This window comes from Anser brachyrhynchus (genome assembly GCF_964034855.1).
Source record: "Anser brachyrhynchus genome assembly, chromosome: 14".
Lineage (NCBI taxonomy): Eukaryota > Metazoa > Chordata > Aves > Anseriformes > Anatidae > Anser > Anser brachyrhynchus.
In genome coordinates, this window is record NC_137709.1 from 13,739,682 (window position 1) to 13,759,188 (window position 19,507).

Here is a 19,507-nt window from a genome sequence, read left to right on the forward strand (position 1 = left end):
AACCTGCTGGCCATGTCCACCTGCATCTCACAGAAGGGTGGAAATCCCAAGGATGTGAGGTGTTGTGGAGCAGGAAGGCTAAAGGAAGGTCGAAGTTCTCGCAGAGCTGGAGGAAGACCATAGGCTGCACGTCTTCAGGAAAGGGGCTTTTAAAACACTGCAGCTTGCACAGTAATTCCTGAACTTGACTTCCATTGCTGGCTTTACTGTTGGTGGAAATGGAGACGGGCTGCTCTTGGTGTACCTTTATTCGGCTGAGTATAACCATGGGGCAGTGGCGACATTTCTGTGCTGAGACCCACTGTTAGCGCGTTGCTGCTGCTGCCTTTCCTGGTAGGGGATGGAGAGTGCTTATTCCAGGCTGACTAATTAAGGAATGACAGCTGGCTTGAAATATCATTCTACTTTTGCAAGAGCTATGAGTAACTTAACAAGAATTTCTGGGGAAGAAAAATGAACTTACAAGCAGGCTTAATTGACAATATTTAGAAGCTGAGCTTCCATTGTGAGAAGCTCTTACGGCCGTGGGGACCTGCCCGTTTGTCTGAGCCCCTGAGCACAGGGCAGTCCTGGGCTGGGAGCTCACTGTTTGCACTGGTCTCGATGCTGTGGAGCAGCAGGGAGGGAAATGGGGTGCAGTCAGCATTAAAGCCACCTTACAGCTGCTCACGAAGGCTGTGGAGGCAGCAGGCATGGTCGCTGCGTGTCGAGGGGTAAAGAGCAAGGCACAGGTAGAGAGCAGGGAGCAGTGTACTGAGGAGAGCTGGGCTTGTCGATGCCTGCCTCCCTCTTGCCTCATAGCTGGAGGCCTTCCGAAGCAAGGACCAGTGACACCAGCTGTTAGGGATTTTGAAATTCTTCTTCTGATGTACAAGGCAGATTAGAGTTGTCTGATTGCTTCTTCCAGGCAACAGGACAGCATCCACCTGGTCATCTTTTATTCGTATTATAAGCTCTGCTCTAGCTTTGTTGTGTGCTCCCAGAAGGAAAGGCATCGCATCGAGGGCGCTCTTCTTAGGCTGCATCCCACAAAAAGTTAAGTGATCTCTGAGATGTTTCCCCGTGGAGAAGCAGAAGAACACAACAGCAGCATCTCACCATGACCTACCAAAGGAAAGACAGGTTGATGTCATGTGGGATTTCTGCTGAATGCACAGCCCCAAGCCATGCATGTTAATGGGAAATGTTAAGGGTTGATACTCTCAATGAGATTTCCTATTTGTAGCTGCTAGGTAGCGTTAGCTCCATAGGATCAGTGCATATTTTTATCAACTTCAGCAGTAGAAGCAGTTGTGATGTTCCTTACTCGTTTAAGCACATACTAACTGAAAGCATTGTTAACAACATACAGGAACTTCCATGTAGTGTTTCAACATGTTCAATTTTAATCGAAGGAAAACATCCAGCATAATTCCCTGGAGTCAGGTTTGCTTCCCAGGGTAGGTTTGCTGGTGAGGCGCGCTGGGTCCCGGCAAGCCCTCAGCTGTGCTCCCTCCTGGCACGTCAGCGGCGGTGCTGGGCCCTGTGAGCGGTGGGCATGGGCCTCAGGAGGCCATCGTTCTGAAAACGTGGGAAGCGTGGCTTGCTTTTCCAGTGTTAGTGTCGTGTACACGTCCAGAAGCAACAAAATGCGTGTATCTGTGGCGTAACCAAAGTACCTTTGCTGCCTGTGGCCAGTGTTGGGTTCCCTACCAGCCGTCCCCAGAGGTGTATTTGGCACTGCTGTGTGTGTCGGAGCCAGGTGGGCCTCGGTTTTCCCATCACCCAGGGGACGTAGTTCTCATAATGAGATCTCGTCTGTGTGACGCATGCTTTTCGTATCTCACTGCAAGGCAGAGAAGGGCTCAAGGCAAACCTCAGAAACCATAGTCAAGCGGTGGAGCAAGGCTTGTCCAAGGAATAATGCTGTTAATTCTCTTCAAGTTTGCTGATTTTGGTGCATTCCTAATAAGAGAAAGAGGAGGAGATGAAGTGACAAATATCTTTTTGATGTGACACGGCGTTGTGAATTGGGAATGTAGTTGTTAAGGAGCTGATCCATTATCGGTGATGAAGAGAGAATCTCTTCTCATTGTCAGAGAGAAGGAGATGTGAGATTTACTTCACTGCGTGTTTTACTTGCGTGTATTGTTCCTCTTTCTGCTGGGACAGCTGATAGAGGGGGAAGGAGCACTGAAAAAAAAAAATGCAGGCAATGTTTTATGACATTGGGCTTTTCATGATAGCCACCTGCCAGTTAGCTGGTGTCTTGTAGCTGTGACTGGTGGGGAACTGGATGAGCAGCAACCGCCCAGGTGGGGGTACCGGGGTGCAAGAAATGGCAGTTGTGTCGACAGCAGAAGTGAGCAGGTGGTAAGGATAAAACACAAGATCTTGCAAAAGCGAAGAGATGCCTAAGAGAAACACTTGTGTATGAATGTTTCTGGAAATGGTTGCCTCCGTTCTTCTGGAGCAGAAGGGAAGACAAGGAGGGGGAGGAGGAGCGGTGGGGATGTCGGGGAGTGCGGCAATTAAGTGGGGTGAAGGAGGATGGTGGCTGCTGGGGTCCCAGGGCACAGCCTGACCCCAGGCTGCAGATACACTCTGTAAGCGATCTTTCCCCGTGCAGTGAGCTAGGTCTGGAAAGAATTCATGCTCTGTTGCATGTAAGCAGCATATAGTGATTTTTTTATTATTATTTTCAGCTAGATGTATGCAATTTTTGCTTTGGCAGAAAATGCTAGTCGATTGCTTTGACATGTTTAATTACTTTGGCCTGAGTAGGATGCAAGTGAATTTATTTCCCACTGAGAAGAGTGTTGAAAGGCTGCATGAAAACCTGTCAGAGGAAATTCAAGAGGGGCTGGGGAATTATCTTGACAGTAAATGAATTTGATAAATGTGTCAGTTAAATGGGGATTTTTTTTTTTACAATGCACAGGTTTTGTGGCCAGGAATCTTTGGTAATTCCATTCACTGGGAAAATGAATTTTACCTGTTCAATTGATTTGCTTTTTTATAGTGCTTGTACAGCGAGGAATTGCTGTAGTATGAAAAATAGAAAATTAAAATAGTTATTCCATTTTTTCTAGAACACGTCAGTAATGGAGGATCAGAATGAAGATGAGTCTCCAAAGAAAAATACCCTATGGCAGGTACGTCTGACTCGTGCATAGGAGGAGAGTTGGCATGTTTTTCCATGTTCCTGCTTTTGAGAAATTTCCAAATGCTTGTCTGCAGATGCATAATCATCCTTATATGTAGTTGACTCTATCATCCTAAAATTAGCTCAGTATTCAAGTGAAGGATGACACCAATGAATAATACTTGAGAAATGACTAGATCTTCTTAGATTTTGTGGTTTGTGCTGACCTTGAAATGAAACATATGATCCTGCTTCGAAGGAGACTTGTGAACATGGCTCAGCCGTTCTGAGCAGGTGACCATCATTTAAAAGGAAGAGTTCAACGCCCTCACATAGCAAGGAGTAAAAAACCAATTTGCTTTGCAATATTTAGGAGAGCTGGTGATCGTTCCCCAGGAGCCCTTTTGGTCTCATGGAGGGATCAGAAGAGCTTGGCTTCAATGTTTGATTCTTTTTACTGATAAAGTAGCAAGTCCTGGGGTGTTCTTCTGTAACATCCTTATTTGTAGCTCAAGCTCCCAGGATTTTAATTATATTTTATGTGGATGTCCCAAACATTGACATGGGCTGTTTTTCAAAAACAAAACAAGCATTGCTGCTTGACATCATGTAATTCTTGGGATTTGTTTGTGGGCAAACAGTGCAACACCAGTATGGGGGTCTTGACTTTTTTATATTAGAGAAGTGATAGCCAGCTGTTGTATGTATCTGAATGTGTGTTACTGTAACTGCCTGTGTAAATCATCTCTGGAGGCAAACTGTGGTGTGCAGCTGAGGCCAACTGCCATGTGCAGTAGAAACCACTGGTTTATTCTGGAAAAGCTTATTCTAAAATGAATCGCGTTCCTTGCTGTTAAAATGGTAAGAGGTAAGGGAATTCAATTCTTTCAGCATAGCAAAAAAACTTCTAATTATGAGCAAGGGCCTTTTGCTTGGCTTTATGTCTGAAAGATGAGATGCATAAGGCATAGCTCGTATCTTTAACAATGTTTTAAAGTTCAGTTTTGTTGAGTATCTCTTTGTGTCCTCTCCTGTTTTCCTCCTGGAGAGAGTTCTTATGAAGCTGTTCCTATTCTTATTCGTATTTACATACCTGTATTTCTTTTCTAAAAACAGATAAGTAATGGAACTTCATCTGTGATTGTCTCAAGAAAAAGACCATCGGAAGGAAATTACGAAAAGGAAAAAGACTTGTGTATTAAATATTTTGACCAGTGGTCTGAATCAGATCAAGTTGAATTTGTGGAACACCTTATTTCACGAATGTGTCACTATCAGCATGGACATATTAACTCTTACTTGAAGCCCATGTTACAACGGGACTTCATCACTGCGTTACCAGGTAAATTAACATTCGTTTCACAAGAAGTGTGTTTATATATACACTTTTCTAATACTTAAGGCGTTTGCAAACTTTTCTGAATATCCTCCAGACTTAGATTGTCTCCTCTAAAGGACGTGGTGTTTCCTAGTCAAAAGAAGTGCAGGAGGGCAGCTGAAGTCATTCACTTCTGTGATTAATTGAATTGGCCACTGGATGCCAGTGTTGTTCCATGTAAAAGGAGTTTGAGTAGCATACCCTGAAGAACCATTTGTGTTTAAATTGGATCTGAGCTGTTGTAGAATGTGCATGCATGGAAGCTCTGGTCTAGCTTGCTTTCATGTGAACCCCCTAGGTGTGCGAAATGCTACAGAAGTGGTTTTCATTTGAGAAGTCTTTATATCATTGTAGTTTTGTCCTGAGTTTCCCAAATCTTGAATGAAAAGCTGCCTGCTCAGATAAATGAACCTAGTTTGTCTGATCTTGTTAACAACTCGAGCAAAAACAATTGTGGATTTTTATTGTGTAGTCCTTTCCTTTCTTCAGTTGCTCAGAACCTTTTCTGCCACAGATCAGTGTAAACCTTTAATAATAATTTGAATATGAAATATGTTCTTATGCTTGAAATGTTCATTTCTTCAAGAAATATGGAGCAGTAATAACTAGGAATGTAGAATCTTCAGCTTTTAATCTCCTGGAAAGGTGTATATTTTCCATTATCTCCTAAAAGGAATTGATTGCTGCATCCTTGGATTTCTTCTGATAGGGAAAATAATTCAAAATCACTCTTTGGAAGGTAAATGTGTTGACAGTGTTCTCAGAGTGGGAAGTAAGCATCAAATAAGTGGACAAAATGTTCTGTTTGCCACCGGCAGTAAAATAGCACAGATTCACTCCTGCAGTCAGTGGTCTGTGGGTGTTATCCCAAGAATGCTGGGCCACAGCAGTGAGCAGAGTGGATGGGGTGGTGATAGAAATGGAAAAGGACTGGAAGCTGGTAATTCGAGCACAGGGACAGGCAAGGTCCCTTCAAAGGCTGGTCCCTTGCGAACTCTGATGCTTTTTTCTAGCCACTGGTGTGCTTTGGTAGTCTTGTGTGTGGTCTTTTCTGGTGTCTGGTGACAGAATGCTGCAGTGTTGGTTTTTAATATTGCGGTTGTCTTAGCTTGGATGCTGTGGGCTTCTGTCCTCTATAGTGCTGCTATATAAAACAAAAAATTGAGGAGTTCAGCTCTTGTAGGTGGTGATGGGATTTTGGCTTATCTATCAAGTATGATTGAAATGAAATTCACAGTAGATGAAGCAGTGAAGTAGGGGAACAAGGAATAGAGGTTAGGACAAAGAGCACGTGAGATTCCATGTCACTTTTATTAAAAAAAAAAAAGCCTTATTGTATGAATGGAGGCTATGAAAGGAAGGAAGCAGCCTTATCCCCCACATCTCTATCTCATGGAAGTTATTTTGTAGAAGACTTAGCTTATCCAGCCGCACGCATAAAAACGTGCTCCTCATTTTGACTGGAGAGATGTCTCCTATAGGTAGCATGGATGCTTCTTCCAGCTTGCTTCTCTCTTAATATTGGATTTTGATTTCTCTAGGGGAATATATGAGATGTAACTTAAAATAGTGAAATATACCACCATGGTCACCATGTGCAAGCATGAGCTTCAACTATAATTCTGTTTTGTTTGCCTTTATTTTACACCTCAGAGTAGATATCGTGGAGTTGTTCAGTTCTTCTGTATTAGATTTGTAGTCCTAAGAAATCTTTGGGAGCTTCGTAAGGTGACAGTTATTTTTACTGCATTTATATATATAACAAATACATATTTGTTTACAACTTTTATTATTTTGAAGATGTAAATACTGGGAACTGTTCTCATTTTCTATAATCAACCTTTTTTTAAAGGTAATGTTTTAACGCTGCTACTCCTGCTAGTCACTGGAAAGTTTTCCTGGCTGTGGGGATGGTCTGCTGTGCTCTTTTTAAGGTGATGTTACAACCACCCAGTAACTTTTGTTTTAAGCAACAAGCTATTTTGGTAGTTGGTTGCCTTATGTGTTAAATACTGGTCTGTACGTGGAAAGAAATGATACGGAAATTTGGAGGGAAATTTTGTAACAGGTTCAAATGTCTCTTACCTGAGTATCAAAACAGAAAAATTATAAGTTGCTTGGTTACGACGTGGATTACAGAAGCTGCCTTTCCTGCTTAAACAGACGCCTTTTTCTGAAAAGGTTGAATATAGAACTTCATTAATTGCCCTTTAGCCAGCTGAAATTTAGTCGCATCTATTTTTGGATTAAGACAATGAATATTTTCCATAATATTCAGCAACATATTCAGTGTACGCAGCAGCTCATTGCAAAAAGCCGTCTGAACTCAGCTGGACACCTGCTGCAGCTGAGCAATAATTACGAGCCAATTTTGCAGGTTGTGCTTTGCGTAACGCTGAAGAGGTCCTGCTTTAGGAAAGTGAAAAAATATTTATACTAAAACACCTATATAATAAAACTGAGCAGATTTTTATGAGGTGTGTTGGATTCTACTGTACATGCATGTGCCCCAAGTGGCTTTTATGGTGTCTTCCACTCAGCTGGGACACGTGTACTCAAAGGTAGATCTGGTGTCCGGCAGCAATTCTCTCTTGATTGAAGATGACCTAACCATGAATAACTGGCAAAAAAAAAAAAAAAGCCCACAAAAACTTCTTAACCTGTTTTCCTGCTCAATTTGTATGCTTTTTCACCTTTTGGCCATGCCTGTGTATGCATTGGGTGGGTACTTCTGGAGAAACAAGTGACTTAAATTTTTTCAACTATAAATCTCCTGTTGGGCTTAAAGTGAATTTGGTTATTGTGATTCTAAACTCAGTTCTTGACTACAGATTCCTGCTTTCTTACAAACAAAGGAATATTTTTGATCTTTGAACCTCTCCTTTTTCCAGGCACAGCTCTTCAGCAGTTCTGAAGAGAGATGGTTGGGTTTTTTGTTATCCCATGGAGACAACTTTCTTTTTTCAGAACTTTCCCCCATCAAGTGTTTCATGTTTCATTTTGCTTATGCTTAGCACTACCTATGACACCCTGGAAAAATAACTTTTACAAGTTACTAACTTGCACACGGGAGATCACACAGCCCCCAAGATTTCTTTGTGATGCTTGGTGGCTGCTGTTCCTCAAAGTTACACGTGGTAGAAAATTCAGTTGCCCAGAATGCCTGATAGGAGCAAAGGTTTCGTAACTTCTGTGCTCCAGTTGCTGAGCAGGGAGCTGCCGTGCGTGCAGGCACCAGATTTTCATGTCTGAAATGTGTTTTCAGAGAATAACTACGCACTTCTGTCCTCGGTATTTAAACGCAAGCTCTGCGTTGCTGGTCTCTATTCATTACTTCTTGAGGTGCAGCAGGGCGTGTAAGTTTCGGTGAAAGCAGAAGTAGGGAGACAGATAATTCTTTGCTCAATATCAGGCACAAGGAAAACTGGGTTTGAACATGTGGTGTCTCTGTATAAATTTACCCAAGAACTTAATCTGGTGTGGTTAAAATGAAATCAGTCCCGTGTTAGGCTAGCATCACATCAAACATAAATGAGGTACTACCTTTTAAAAGATAGCTCCGCTTGTCTTAAAGAAATCAAATTCCTGTTTTAAACTGAAATAGTTCTTGCATGCTGCTGTCCCCGCTGACTTTTACACCTGTGAGAACGCGAGATAAATGGAAAATGTCTGTGGTATCTGGCTTCCCTTTGCTTCAGTGGAAAAAGTGATAATTCGGGTGCGCTTTGCTGCAAGTCGTGGCACAATGTTTAGTCTGCAGGCTCGCTCCTTACAAGCTGGGCTGTGGTTGGGCTCCTTCCTTTACTACTAATCACAAGCATCAGCCCCTGCAGATACCGTTGATCTGCCTTTATGGGCTCCAGGTCACTCGGAAGCCTGTACTTGTTTGGTCCTCTGGGTCTGCCACCACTGCTCCCTGCAGCGGGGCGTAACGGGCAGTGTAATTGCAAGAATAACGCACGGCCACCGCCATGCTCTCGAGTCTTTTAATTACGTTTAAGATGTTAATATTACTTGCATGGTCTCATCCAAATTGTGCCCTTTCCTCAAACAAATTGACCTTTGGGCACAACCTTGTCACCCATGATTAGGAAAGAGCCCCTCTCGTAGGCGTTGTGTGTGTTACTGCTGTAGGAGAACCGCACGTCATGTCAGGCAAGGCAAACCCTGCCAGGGTTCTTTTGAAATGTCTCTAAAATAATAAAAATCTGTGCAGTTGTATGATCTAAGTGACTGCTTAGTATCTGATGTTAGTCAGTTTTATAGAGTTGACATCTCACATTTGGGTTTCATTTTCATACAAAGTGATATTTACACATTGAGCTTTGAAATCCCCGTGGATTTTAATTGTTTTAATTTATTATTGAAATTCAACCAAACCTTCATCTGGTACCTATAACCAACAACAGCTGTAATTTTTCACCATTTTTAATAAAACTGCAAAAGCTCTTGGAGAGGCAGAAGAGTTGGGAGGAATGTTTTCCTTTGTTTGATAAGTGTACCAATAAATGTTGGATGCATTTTACTAATGAAAATTTATAGGTTTTAGTACCTGTTTCAGAAATGGTTTTCAAAAGTCAGTGAATATTTAGTTTTAATATAAAATAGTTATTGTAGCCACTTCAGACTGTAATGTGTCTTAAACTGAAGCCTGCATCTTGTCTGAAGTAATCACAGTAGGCCCGTCGAAGTAGCAGGGCATTGAACCAGTTCCTGCTGTTACTCAGGATAAATATTTTAGTTGATGTGGTTTTGATGTGAGTAATTTACATCTGTACATCTTTCCAAGTACTAAAACGGGTAGGAGTGGGCTTGGTGGTGAAGCATTGGTGTGTTTGTGCTCAGCGTGCAACTTTCAAGGCTCTGCGTATTCATAGAGGACAAGACTGCTGTATTTTAACAACATCAGAAAATGCATGTTTCTGACATTTAAAAACCTATTTTAACTCTTAGCAGTGTCATACACAATTGTAAAAACTATGCATCTGTTAATGAAGGGTTTCTACCCAGTAATTTGCTGTTGATCCTTAAAACTCGATGAAATATGGGCTTCATAATGCAGGTTGCATGTGTTCAAAGTGTATAGCCATGGATTGGTACGGGTCTGTAGATACATTATCACTGTTACGAAGCTGTGGTAGCTGCTAGCTTTTAATAAAAACCTCAGTTTAGCTCAACGGAAAATGAGTACTTGGTACTAGGGTTGCACCACACACAACAGTGCAAAGTTTTGGGTTTGTAAAGTGAGCCCAAACAGACCAAGCGCATGTCACTTCCTTTTAGGCTCTCCAGACTCAAGGTCTCGCAGTTCCATAAAGCATCCATTTGCTGAGGGGCAGTCAAGCCTGAATCTTCTTGACAGCGTTCCTAACCTGTAGGAAACAAAGGTCGTCTTAGGAAAGAAGACTTTCCATGTATTTCAGGTTTATTTGGCAACTTACTCTCCTCAGAAACCGCATTCCAGCCCTGTCTCTAAATGCCTGGTGTGTTACAGTGAAACATGCTCTATTAAATTGAATGTTGAGAAGGTCTTAGCCCGGTTCTGGGTTCTGCACGTGCGTAAAGCCACCCAGGACAGCTGAATGCCCGCTGTCGCAGCGCTCCAGTGTTGGAAGAGGGGCTTTGGCCCGGCCGTCTGCTGGCACGTGCTGTGCCTCTCTGCCAGCAGGTGGGATTAGTGACTCTGGCACCTCCGCAGAGGTTCACCAGCTCTTCTCCTGTGCTTCATGATGTCTGTGGACAGCAAATAAACGACAGCGTTTGGTCCCTCCGAGAAAGACTCAGTTTTTGGAGAAACTGTTGGTCATTCACCCTGCTGGGCAGCTTCCCTAGCGTGCCGTCGCAATGACTTATTTTATTGACTGCTAGAAAACTCTGCAACTTAAAGTAGCATGGTAAAAATCATTTTTCAGTACTTGATGAGGATGCTTTTGTCTGCTTAATTTTATTGCATTTCTGGATTGGCAACTTGGGTGGGTTTGGATCCAAGTTTTTGCAACTGTTTTTTGAAGGACCATTACTGCCCTTCCAAACGCAGCTGTTTGAAGACTGAACAATTGTAAAAGACTTCTGCTTTGTCATCTGTCATTTTTCTTAATCAGCTCTGCACAACTGCATTTAATCTGGAGAACCATTTTTTTGAGAAAATGACATTTCACAAGGAGAAGAAAACTAAAAGCAATTGAACTTGATAAGCTGATGAATACACACACCGTATTACTCGAGCATCACGTTTATTTTTAAACAGGGAATCACAAAGCAATGGGCTGCAAGCTTGTATTTGCCTCGCACTAAAAGGTGTTAGGGTGGAAAGCAAGCCGTGGTGTTTGCAGTCTGCCATTGTGTCTGTGATCCAGATCCTCTTTTGTAGTTTCAGAATAACAATCTAAATCAAATTCTTCTGAAACTGCCTAAATGACACGAATTCTCACACAAAGGGATTGCAAACGGAAAGCGTGGATTTCTAACAAGGGAATGTGCTCTATGCGGCAGGTGAAGCTCCTGAAGTGTTTATGCTTGATTCTAAAACACTTGCCTGCTATTGAGAAACAAGTGAAACTGCCTTGCTAACTGATGGGCAGTTCAGTTCCACTCCCGAGCAGATCTAGACCTGGTAGGTGTTTTCTGAAAGGTGACCAAGGTGTGTTAGAGTAGGAGCCAGGGAAAGCATGCATCTGTCGAGCTCAGAGGATGCTTTGCAGTGCAGGTTTTTTACTGGGTTGGTGACTGGTACCTTTACAGCTCCTCAGAGCTCTTCCCTCTGTTTGGAAGGGTAATTATTTAGCTTGTTGCCAGGAGATGGCAGTAACAGATAAACCTTTATGGTACTGTTACTGCGTATGGACATCACCTGAACATCTTACGTTTATCTGTCATTGTCCCCCTTGGGAATTGTGTCTTTGCATCTGGCGTGTTTGTGATCTTTTCACTTAAGAGATTGCTAGCATGGATGCTTTGTCCCTTAACTTTCTTCTTAAGTATGTGGTTGGAAGAAGTCCGGAGGTATGGTTTGCTTAAATGTTTTTAGCGAATTACCATTAAATACCCCAAAGAATGTTCATATGCACGTGTAATTTTTTTTACTAAGTTACGCCAATCAGTTAAAAGTACACTTCAGATTACACTTTAGGATTGGAAAAGCATCCAGTAGCTAGGGGTGTGTTTGGCACGGATCCTGCTCTCCCACCTTTGTGATGCCTAGAGATAAATAGCACTGGTTTGACCAAAGTGCGTGTGCTAGGGACAGCCCATCCCTTGGCTGTCCAGCTAGTGTATTTGGTGAACTTTGCATGGTTTTTGTTCATCCACCTGCAATCTTTCAGGTGCCCGAGTAAAGAATTTCACACCTTAAAGGTGCAGATGATGGAACGTTTGCCTGTCATCAGTGTGTCATGTGCTAATGGCTTTTTTGGACTCCATAGCCGGAGTGATTTTTTTTTTCTTCTAACAAAGAGGAATTAAGGTCATCTGAGAAGGCTAGCCTTGTGTGGCTCTGCTCCTCGCCGTGGTGAAGCTGCTTAGAAATGCCTTTGGCGTGGAAGAGAGAGGACAGCATCCTTGTATCTGGGGCAGCTGGAAGCTGAAAGCCAGTGCTCGTCTTTCTCCTGTGCTTTACAGAAGCAGTGTTGATGTCAGTGTTAAAATAACTGGATCTGCTGATGTAGCTGTAGCCGACCTCTGTACTTCTAACATCTTCCAAACCTAGCAATCACTGATCTTTAAATTTAATTAGTAAGCTTGAAACGTCGTAGTCTGAAACTGGATAAACTGAACTGGATAAGTTCTGTAATTTCTTAGCATTTCTCAGTCTCTCAGTAGCTGATGACTGACTGCAGGTCCTTGTGTGAGGAAATCACTGACACCTTTAGCCCTGCACCCTGGTACACCAGCTGCGAGGACAGTGAAAGCACCAGCCGGTAGCCTGAGGAGGGAGCTGTACGCATGGGTGTTTGTTGTGTACTGGCTGCTGAAAGAAAAATGGTGTGGTGAAATGGGAGCCCTAAACTCTTAATTTACACACAAACCTCAGTGTCCTGCTCTACTGATAGCTTTTGCTGTTACGGTGCTTAATTGCCGTGTCCTATGCACCGTTAGCTTTGGGACCTGCAATGCTTCACAGAGAAAATTGGCCTCTTCCTTTTCAGGACGTCCTGTGCTGGGTGCGGGGAGAGTAAGCAGACAACTGTTGTGGGATTAGAGTTGTACCAGACAGTTGTTGCCTCTGCACAGGCTGATCCTGTGCTCCTGAACGTGACAATTTTGTACTTATGTGTAAAGTAACTGCTGGATAGGCTTCTGTTAAAGCACGCGTGCGCCCTGTTCATCACTCACGCTTGTAACCTTCAGCATCAGGGAACTGCTTACTAAGCAGGCCTGCTTGTTTTATTTTTATCCAGCCACTTGCACAGTGCATTAGCTCATCTGCATGATAGCCGGTGATTCACGTTTTTAACTCTGGAAAATGGCCTTGAGATGAAGTGATTTTATTGCCCTGAAAAACCTTCACAATGTTGTCCCATCACAGTAATTGAAATATATTCCAAGAAAATGGTGTTTAGAGTCTTCAAGTTGACATTTACTGGAAAGACTGGGCTGGGGCAGACCGAAGACCACATTTACAACGTATGTGAGTGCTCCGGTGTTTTCCTCAACCTGCAGGTGTAGGTGGCGGCGCAGCTCACAGCTGCTCCGAGCTGTTTTACTGTTAGGGGTGGGTTTGCTGCTTCGCCAGTGCCTGGGTTTGAAACGCGCTGGTTGTTTGGACCTTGCTGTATGTCAGTTAGCTGAATCTGTTATTAGGACGGTCACTGAAAAACTTGTACAAACCCAGTTTACTTTGTAGGAGCCTATGTCATTCTTAAAGCCTTTTTGGAGCTGAGTTATCTAGAAGAACCGCCCAAGCGCTCTAAAGCCACATGTGCTGGTCTCTTTCTGTTGCTGCTCAGGTTTACAAAGGCTGTGCTTACATGCGGAGTAGTGGAGGACTGTATGAACAGGCTTTGTTAATTCTTTACAAAAGTTAACAGTAGTTTCTTTGTTTTTTTTTTTATGAGTATTTGAAGCCTAAAGTAGGGCATTGTGAGGTAGAGTGGAAAATTAAAAAGGTCATCTCCTGCTTCAAATACCTTTTTTTTTTTTTTTTTAAGGTTGGGCAACTGGCATAAGTTGTTTGTGAAAATGAAGTTATTCTCATAGATTTCTGATGAGAGTTCTGTGGAAAGCAAAACTGCAGGTTTCTGGGCAATGTTGCAGACCTGCTGGTGGTTTCCTGTGGGCCAGTGACACCATAGCTGGGATATGGACAAGAAAAGTTTGCTAGTTTATAATTGGTGCGAATACTTTATGTAAGTGATTTCTATGTATGTGTTTTATTCAACTACAATTAGATTTTTTAAGTCTAACACACTCAATGGGTTGGGTAGGGTCTAGCAAAGACGACAAGCAGCTGCATGCAGCGTTCCACTCGTTCTGGGCCTTGACAGATCTGAGGTGGCAGCGTATGGATTCATCGTCTTTATTGAGGTGCTTTTTCCTTCCACCAGCTTCAGCTTAAGTCCCTACAGCTTTTTAGCAAGTACCAGGTAACATTTATGAAATGGTACACTTCAGCCTGTTGCCTTACGTGGACCTGGATGGATGGGCAGGAGCCCAGTTCTGGTGTAGCTGTACTACTACCGGGGAGCAGAGCACATTTTGTATGTCAGTCTATCCCTACCATGGTATAAAAGGGTCCTTGGGGTTAAGAAGCTGCTTCTGGTAGTTGGGATCTTCAGCTTTCATGCCAGTGTTGGCCCAGCTTGCTGGTGCAACTATCGCTACCTGACCAACGTCCCTGCATTATGCTGCCTGTGCAATTAGGGTGTGAGAAACCCGCAGGTAGGTGGTGTTTCTGTGCCACCTACGTATGGCCAGAGGGCGCGCATTGGAGCGGCCGTGTTTCAGTTAGGAGTTCAGTTGTGCACGTGGCCGAACTCATTCTTTGACCCAGTGAAGCCTGCATGGTGAAATCTGAAGCAAGCAAGCTTGTACCTCGCTCCTTTGCCCAAGAAGGTGTTGTGCCCCGAGGCTGGGAGAGCAGCAGGTGAAGATTTAAAGTTAAGATAATATCTGCCTGTATGGCTATTTCATACACACTGGAAATCTTTGAAGGTACGCTGAGTTTATTTTGGACTATACAGAAGCGGAGCCATCACCTGTCATTATTTCAGAGTTCCTTGACTCCTGGTGATGATCCTGAGGTTTCTTAGTGGATTCTTATACTGGAAGCAATCACATTGACTGGACGAAAAATAAATGTTGCGTTGAATGTTACCGTGTGACTTACTCCAAGTTGTTTCACAAACAATTATCCTTCTTGGATTTTTCCCTAGCTGTAGAGAAGTGTCAGCCAGCTAATGGTGTAAGTTGTTCAGTAATAAATTTCTCTAAGCATGGAGTCCAGTGGCAGTAAGCCAAGAATCAGTATAACCATTTACAGTTAACGAATTACTGTCTAATTCATTGTCATTGACTTCTCCGTAACCAGGGTACAGGGCATGGTGTCTGCGGCATACCCAAGGTCTGAACAAAATTGAGGAGTGCACTTGTCACGTGTAGATTATAGAAAGAGTTCAAACATAAGGACCCTGTTGTATTTAAAAGTGCAAGAAAACGTCTTTTTTTCAGAGTCTGCTAACGCTTCTCCTGGAGATGTCCGCATTTGCTCCTGTAGCTTCCCATCTTCTGCTGAGCCGAATTATCTAGTGTTACGTGTAAGGGAGCAGAAAAAGAATCAACAGTTTACCATGTAGCAGTAGTACAGAGTTAAAGGATCTTGAGGAATATCTGCCGCTTGGACCAGGAAGCCCAACACATCACATGCTCAAAACAACCAGGATTCTGTGCTCAAGGCAGCCTAATGCCTGCTGCTGCTGTGCTATGCTGAACGTTGGTTTGTGCTCGTTCTTGTTCAGTGAAGATGGGACCAATCCAGTAAGCAGACTGTACCAGGAAAGGACTAAAGAGCTGGATATTTTGGTGTACCTGTTGGGATTGATTCATACCTGGTGCTTCTGTGTATGGTAATTTAATAACCGTGTTGCTCCAGTGCCTGAAATAAAGCTGTGTTAGCTTTCTCTGAATGTACTGCAAAACTTGTTTAGTAGTTTACTGTGAAGTGATTGACGTTTTGATTGCCTTTATTTCTTTGTAGAGCAAGGCTTAGATCACATAGCAGAAAACATCCTTTCCTATCTTGATGCCAGATCACTCTGTGCAGCAGAGCTGGTATGTAAGGAATGGCAGAGAGTCATCTCTGAGGGAATGCTATGGAAAAAATTGATTGAAAGAATGGTACGCACAGATCCGCTATGGAAGGGACTGTCAGAAAGAAGGGGTTGGTAAGTACCTGGACAATAACTGAATTCACTTTTTTACAGTGTTCTCCTTGACGAATTTACCTAATCATGAGCTCCGCCAAAAAGTACGTTTACAGTAATTGAGTATCTCTGCAGTCCTTATCCTTTACAAGTTAGTTTACAAGTTTATATGCAGTCCTTATCCTTTACAAGTTTCTGAAGATATGAGGTGTTTTGCTTTAGAAACCTGTTTTTCTGTGCTCTCTAGTGGTGTGCCTAAGAAAATGCAAGGCATGGAGTAAGGAGCTATGCAAGAGGAGGACACCCTACTGGCTTAAAAGCCTTACAAAGCAGAGAACCCTAATTCAGGAAACCCTAAGGAAAACACCTGTTTCTTTTCACATACAGCTGTCAAATTGTAAAGTCACAGGGGCTGTAATTTCAATACTAAAAATTATTACAAATATTCTGTGAGAATGTGTCATAAGTTTTTGTTACGTGCAGATTTTAAATTCCTTTACAGTTTGGCTTCTTTGTGGTAAATTGAAAAATGTTTCTGGTTCTTTCTAGGGATCAGTACCTGTTTAAAAACAGACCAACAGATGGCCCCCCAAATTCATTTTACAGGTCCTTATACCCAAAGATAATACAGGATATAGAGGTATGTTTTCTGATACGTAATATCTGCAGTAGAAGTAATGTTCCATACAGTTAACGTCTCAAAGATGTTGCATGTTAGAGCAATGAAGCAAATCATGTGCATTTGTATCGCTACCACTGTGTGAGCTCTGGCTCTTCAGAAAACGTGAAAAATTCCCTCATCATCTCATTACTGCAGTACAGACATTAATATGTCACTTCAAAGCTTTCAGTGTTAACACTGGCCTTTTGGGATCTAAATAGTTCGGAATTCCTTTCGGGCTGTGGATTTTAGTAAAATGGCAGTTTTAGGAAACTTACTACTCCAAGACAATTCCATATATTTCGGAATGTTTTAATATATTGGTTGTTCTCAAGAAGTGATCACTATTAACACTGTAAACACCAGTTATTTAAAGTGTAGCTGGAGCGTAGCAAGTCTAGTAACTTGTTATTTCTAAAGCTGTCACTGAGACAAATACATTTTTCTGCAGTTTATGGGAGTCTTTTTTCCTGGCTCTAGTGATTTGATGAGAAAAATGAGCCCTACAATAATAAACTCAGTAGGGGTATCAGTGGTAGGGAGATTGTAGAAATGACTAATCTTTTGATTAAAAAAAAAAAAAGTTGTTTATCTCACTGAAGGATAACAAAGTTGGGCTCGCTCTTCTAAAACTTCCTGATAGATCAGGATCATCTTGGTATTCTGCCTACCAGCAGAAAATTGAAGTCTTGCTCAGGTTGCTGTGTACCCACCGCAGAACTCTTAGGTTATACCACAGACTATAATGTGTTTATTTCAACCATGTGACAGACACAAAATTTTGATCTGAAATTCATTAGTGGGGAAACACGTGTTTTGATGTTTAAGGCAGATGTGAACTAATGGAATCATTCTGCTTTTGGGGAGCAACTTTTTGCTCATGACAGGACAAGGGGAAACAGTTTTAAATTCAGAGGGGAGATTTAGAGGAGACATTAGGAGGAAATTTCTCACTCAGAGGGCAGTGAGGCTCTGGCACAGGCTGCCCAAAGATGGATGCCCCATCCCTGGAGGTGTTCAAGGCCAGGTTGGATGAGGCTGTGGGCAACCTGATCTAGGGGGTGGCATCCCTGCCCATGTTGGGGGGTTGGAACCGTGTGATATTTAAGGCCCCTTCCAACCTGAGCAATTCCATGCTTCTGCTATGGCAAATGTGAATTTGTGTTGCTTGGGACTCAAAAGCAAAATTATTCTTGACCTATCTGTAACGTGTAGCTGCTGCAAAATATAATCCAATTTTTGAATATTGCTACACAACTTATAAACATCTAGTGATACAGAAGTATTTAAGTATTAAGTAACTTTGGCATAGTAAGACCAAACTTGACATTTGCTTGCAAGCTGAACGATACACATTTTATTATTTGAGGGGAGATGTCATTTTTGTATAAGGAATGACAGTTATATTGTGATGATGATAAGACCATGGGATGAAGGGTAACTCTTAACATGGTATTCTCTTGTTTTCTGCAAAATTTTGGCATTGTTTGGTAAAGAAACACAGCGTGAAAAGATGAGCTTTGAGATAATATAAATCACTGAAGGAGTTCAACATTACTCTATCCCAGATTTTTAAAATTATTGTTCTGAAACTCATTTGTTTAGATATAAGTGGAACATATGTATAGGAAATCTTCCTGTTATTAGAGATGGAGTGTTCCTTAGAGATGTTATGTTATGAGGACTCGTGACCTTTGAACTTCACAGTCTTCTTTTTAATACTTTGATTCTTTAGTTGCTGCAGACCCACATAAGGTGTACAGAAACGATACTCATGAAATGGACGGTTCTTGCTAGTAAGAAATAATTAAGGGAGAAAAAAACCACACGAATCCTCATGCTTCACTCATTGCTATTACTAGTACTGATATTAAAAGTAAAATATGTCAAAATCTGGGAGTGGAGAAAGGGTATACCACTAAAAATCTATTGTACTAGTGAACATGTTTCTTGAAAAAAAATGAATTTTGTTAAAATAGACCCTCAAATTAAGAGAACTTTTCACTGCACTGCCTGAAGAGTGTTCATGTATTCAAAACAGGCAGAAAACGCAAACTTAACAATGCTCTTCTGAACCCTAGCTTTGAGTTTCAACTCCTACATTTTTATCTTCCATTATATAATGCTCACGTGGACGATGCGACAAACGTAGAACATGCTGAGTAAGGGGTTATCTCATGTCAGGCTTTGAAAGGGAGTTGGGACTGTAGCGTGGTGTACGCAAAAGATGGCAAGCCACTAGAACTTAAAAATAGAAACGTGAGTAATGAGCGTGGGAAAAGCTGTCCCTTCTGCGGTGTGTGAAGAGTAAACTCCAGGCTCCTGCCATCATTTGTGCCCATTCCAAGCCACCGTCCCATCCAGCTGCTTTCCAAATGGTTTCTGCAGGTTCTAGCTAATGCTTTTACCCATAACGTGTTTAAGGGTCAGCGGGACACATGGGAAACTCTTGCATCTCCAGCTCAGAGCGAGGCAAGTAGGGAGAAGCAAAATGAGAGCTGTTCGAGGGAAACTTCCTGTAGTTCTGAACCTCCCATCCCGTGCTTGTGCCTGTAAATCCAAGAACAACCTTTGGTCTTTGCTGGTTGCCAGTCATTTTGGGTAGAATTTCAGGCTTTGGAAACTAACCTCAAGGCTGTAGGTGACCCGTGGATACTTTTGTAGAAAAGTGAGGCTGAAAGGAGCCAAGAGCTGTCAGCTGTGGGCTCTTGCCTCTGAAACAAATGCATCTTTGTCCGGTCTTGTAGAGGGGTGAAGCCTCTCCTTGAAAACCAATGGCTTCTTCCAGAATCATCACTGCTCAGTTTATGCAGGCAGCATATTTCCCACTCCTGGTTCTTCAAAATGGTTCAGCTGGAGGGGGAAGGCAGAAGGACGAGGGTGTTGTGCCATGTCAAAGTTTCCCTGCTTAAATGCTTCTTTCAGGCTTTGTGAAATACTGCTGTTATGCAGGTTTCCAACCTGGAGTGGGGTTGGTGTTTTTGCTA

The 19,507-nt window shown here is 42.4% G+C and overlaps 1 protein-coding gene across 4 annotated transcripts in view; it reads left to right on the forward strand.

Annotated features, from left to right (window-relative positions):
- FBXW11 (F-box and WD repeat domain containing 11) overlaps nucleotides 1-19,507 on the forward strand; it is a 75,366-nt gene that overhangs the window by 33,597 nt on the left and 22,262 nt on the right. For all 4 annotated transcript variants that reach the window (XM_080555870.1, XM_080555869.1, XM_080555871.1 and 1 more), the window contains 4 exons: nucleotides 3,072-3,134; nucleotides 4,241-4,466; nucleotides 15,694-15,880; nucleotides 16,409-16,499. In XM_080555870.1, coding sequence (XP_080411996.1) covers nucleotides 3,072-3,134; nucleotides 4,241-4,466; nucleotides 15,694-15,880; nucleotides 16,409-16,499 — 567 coding nt within the window. The remainder of the gene's footprint in view (nucleotides 1-3,071; nucleotides 3,135-4,240; nucleotides 4,467-15,693; nucleotides 15,881-16,408; nucleotides 16,500-19,507) is intronic.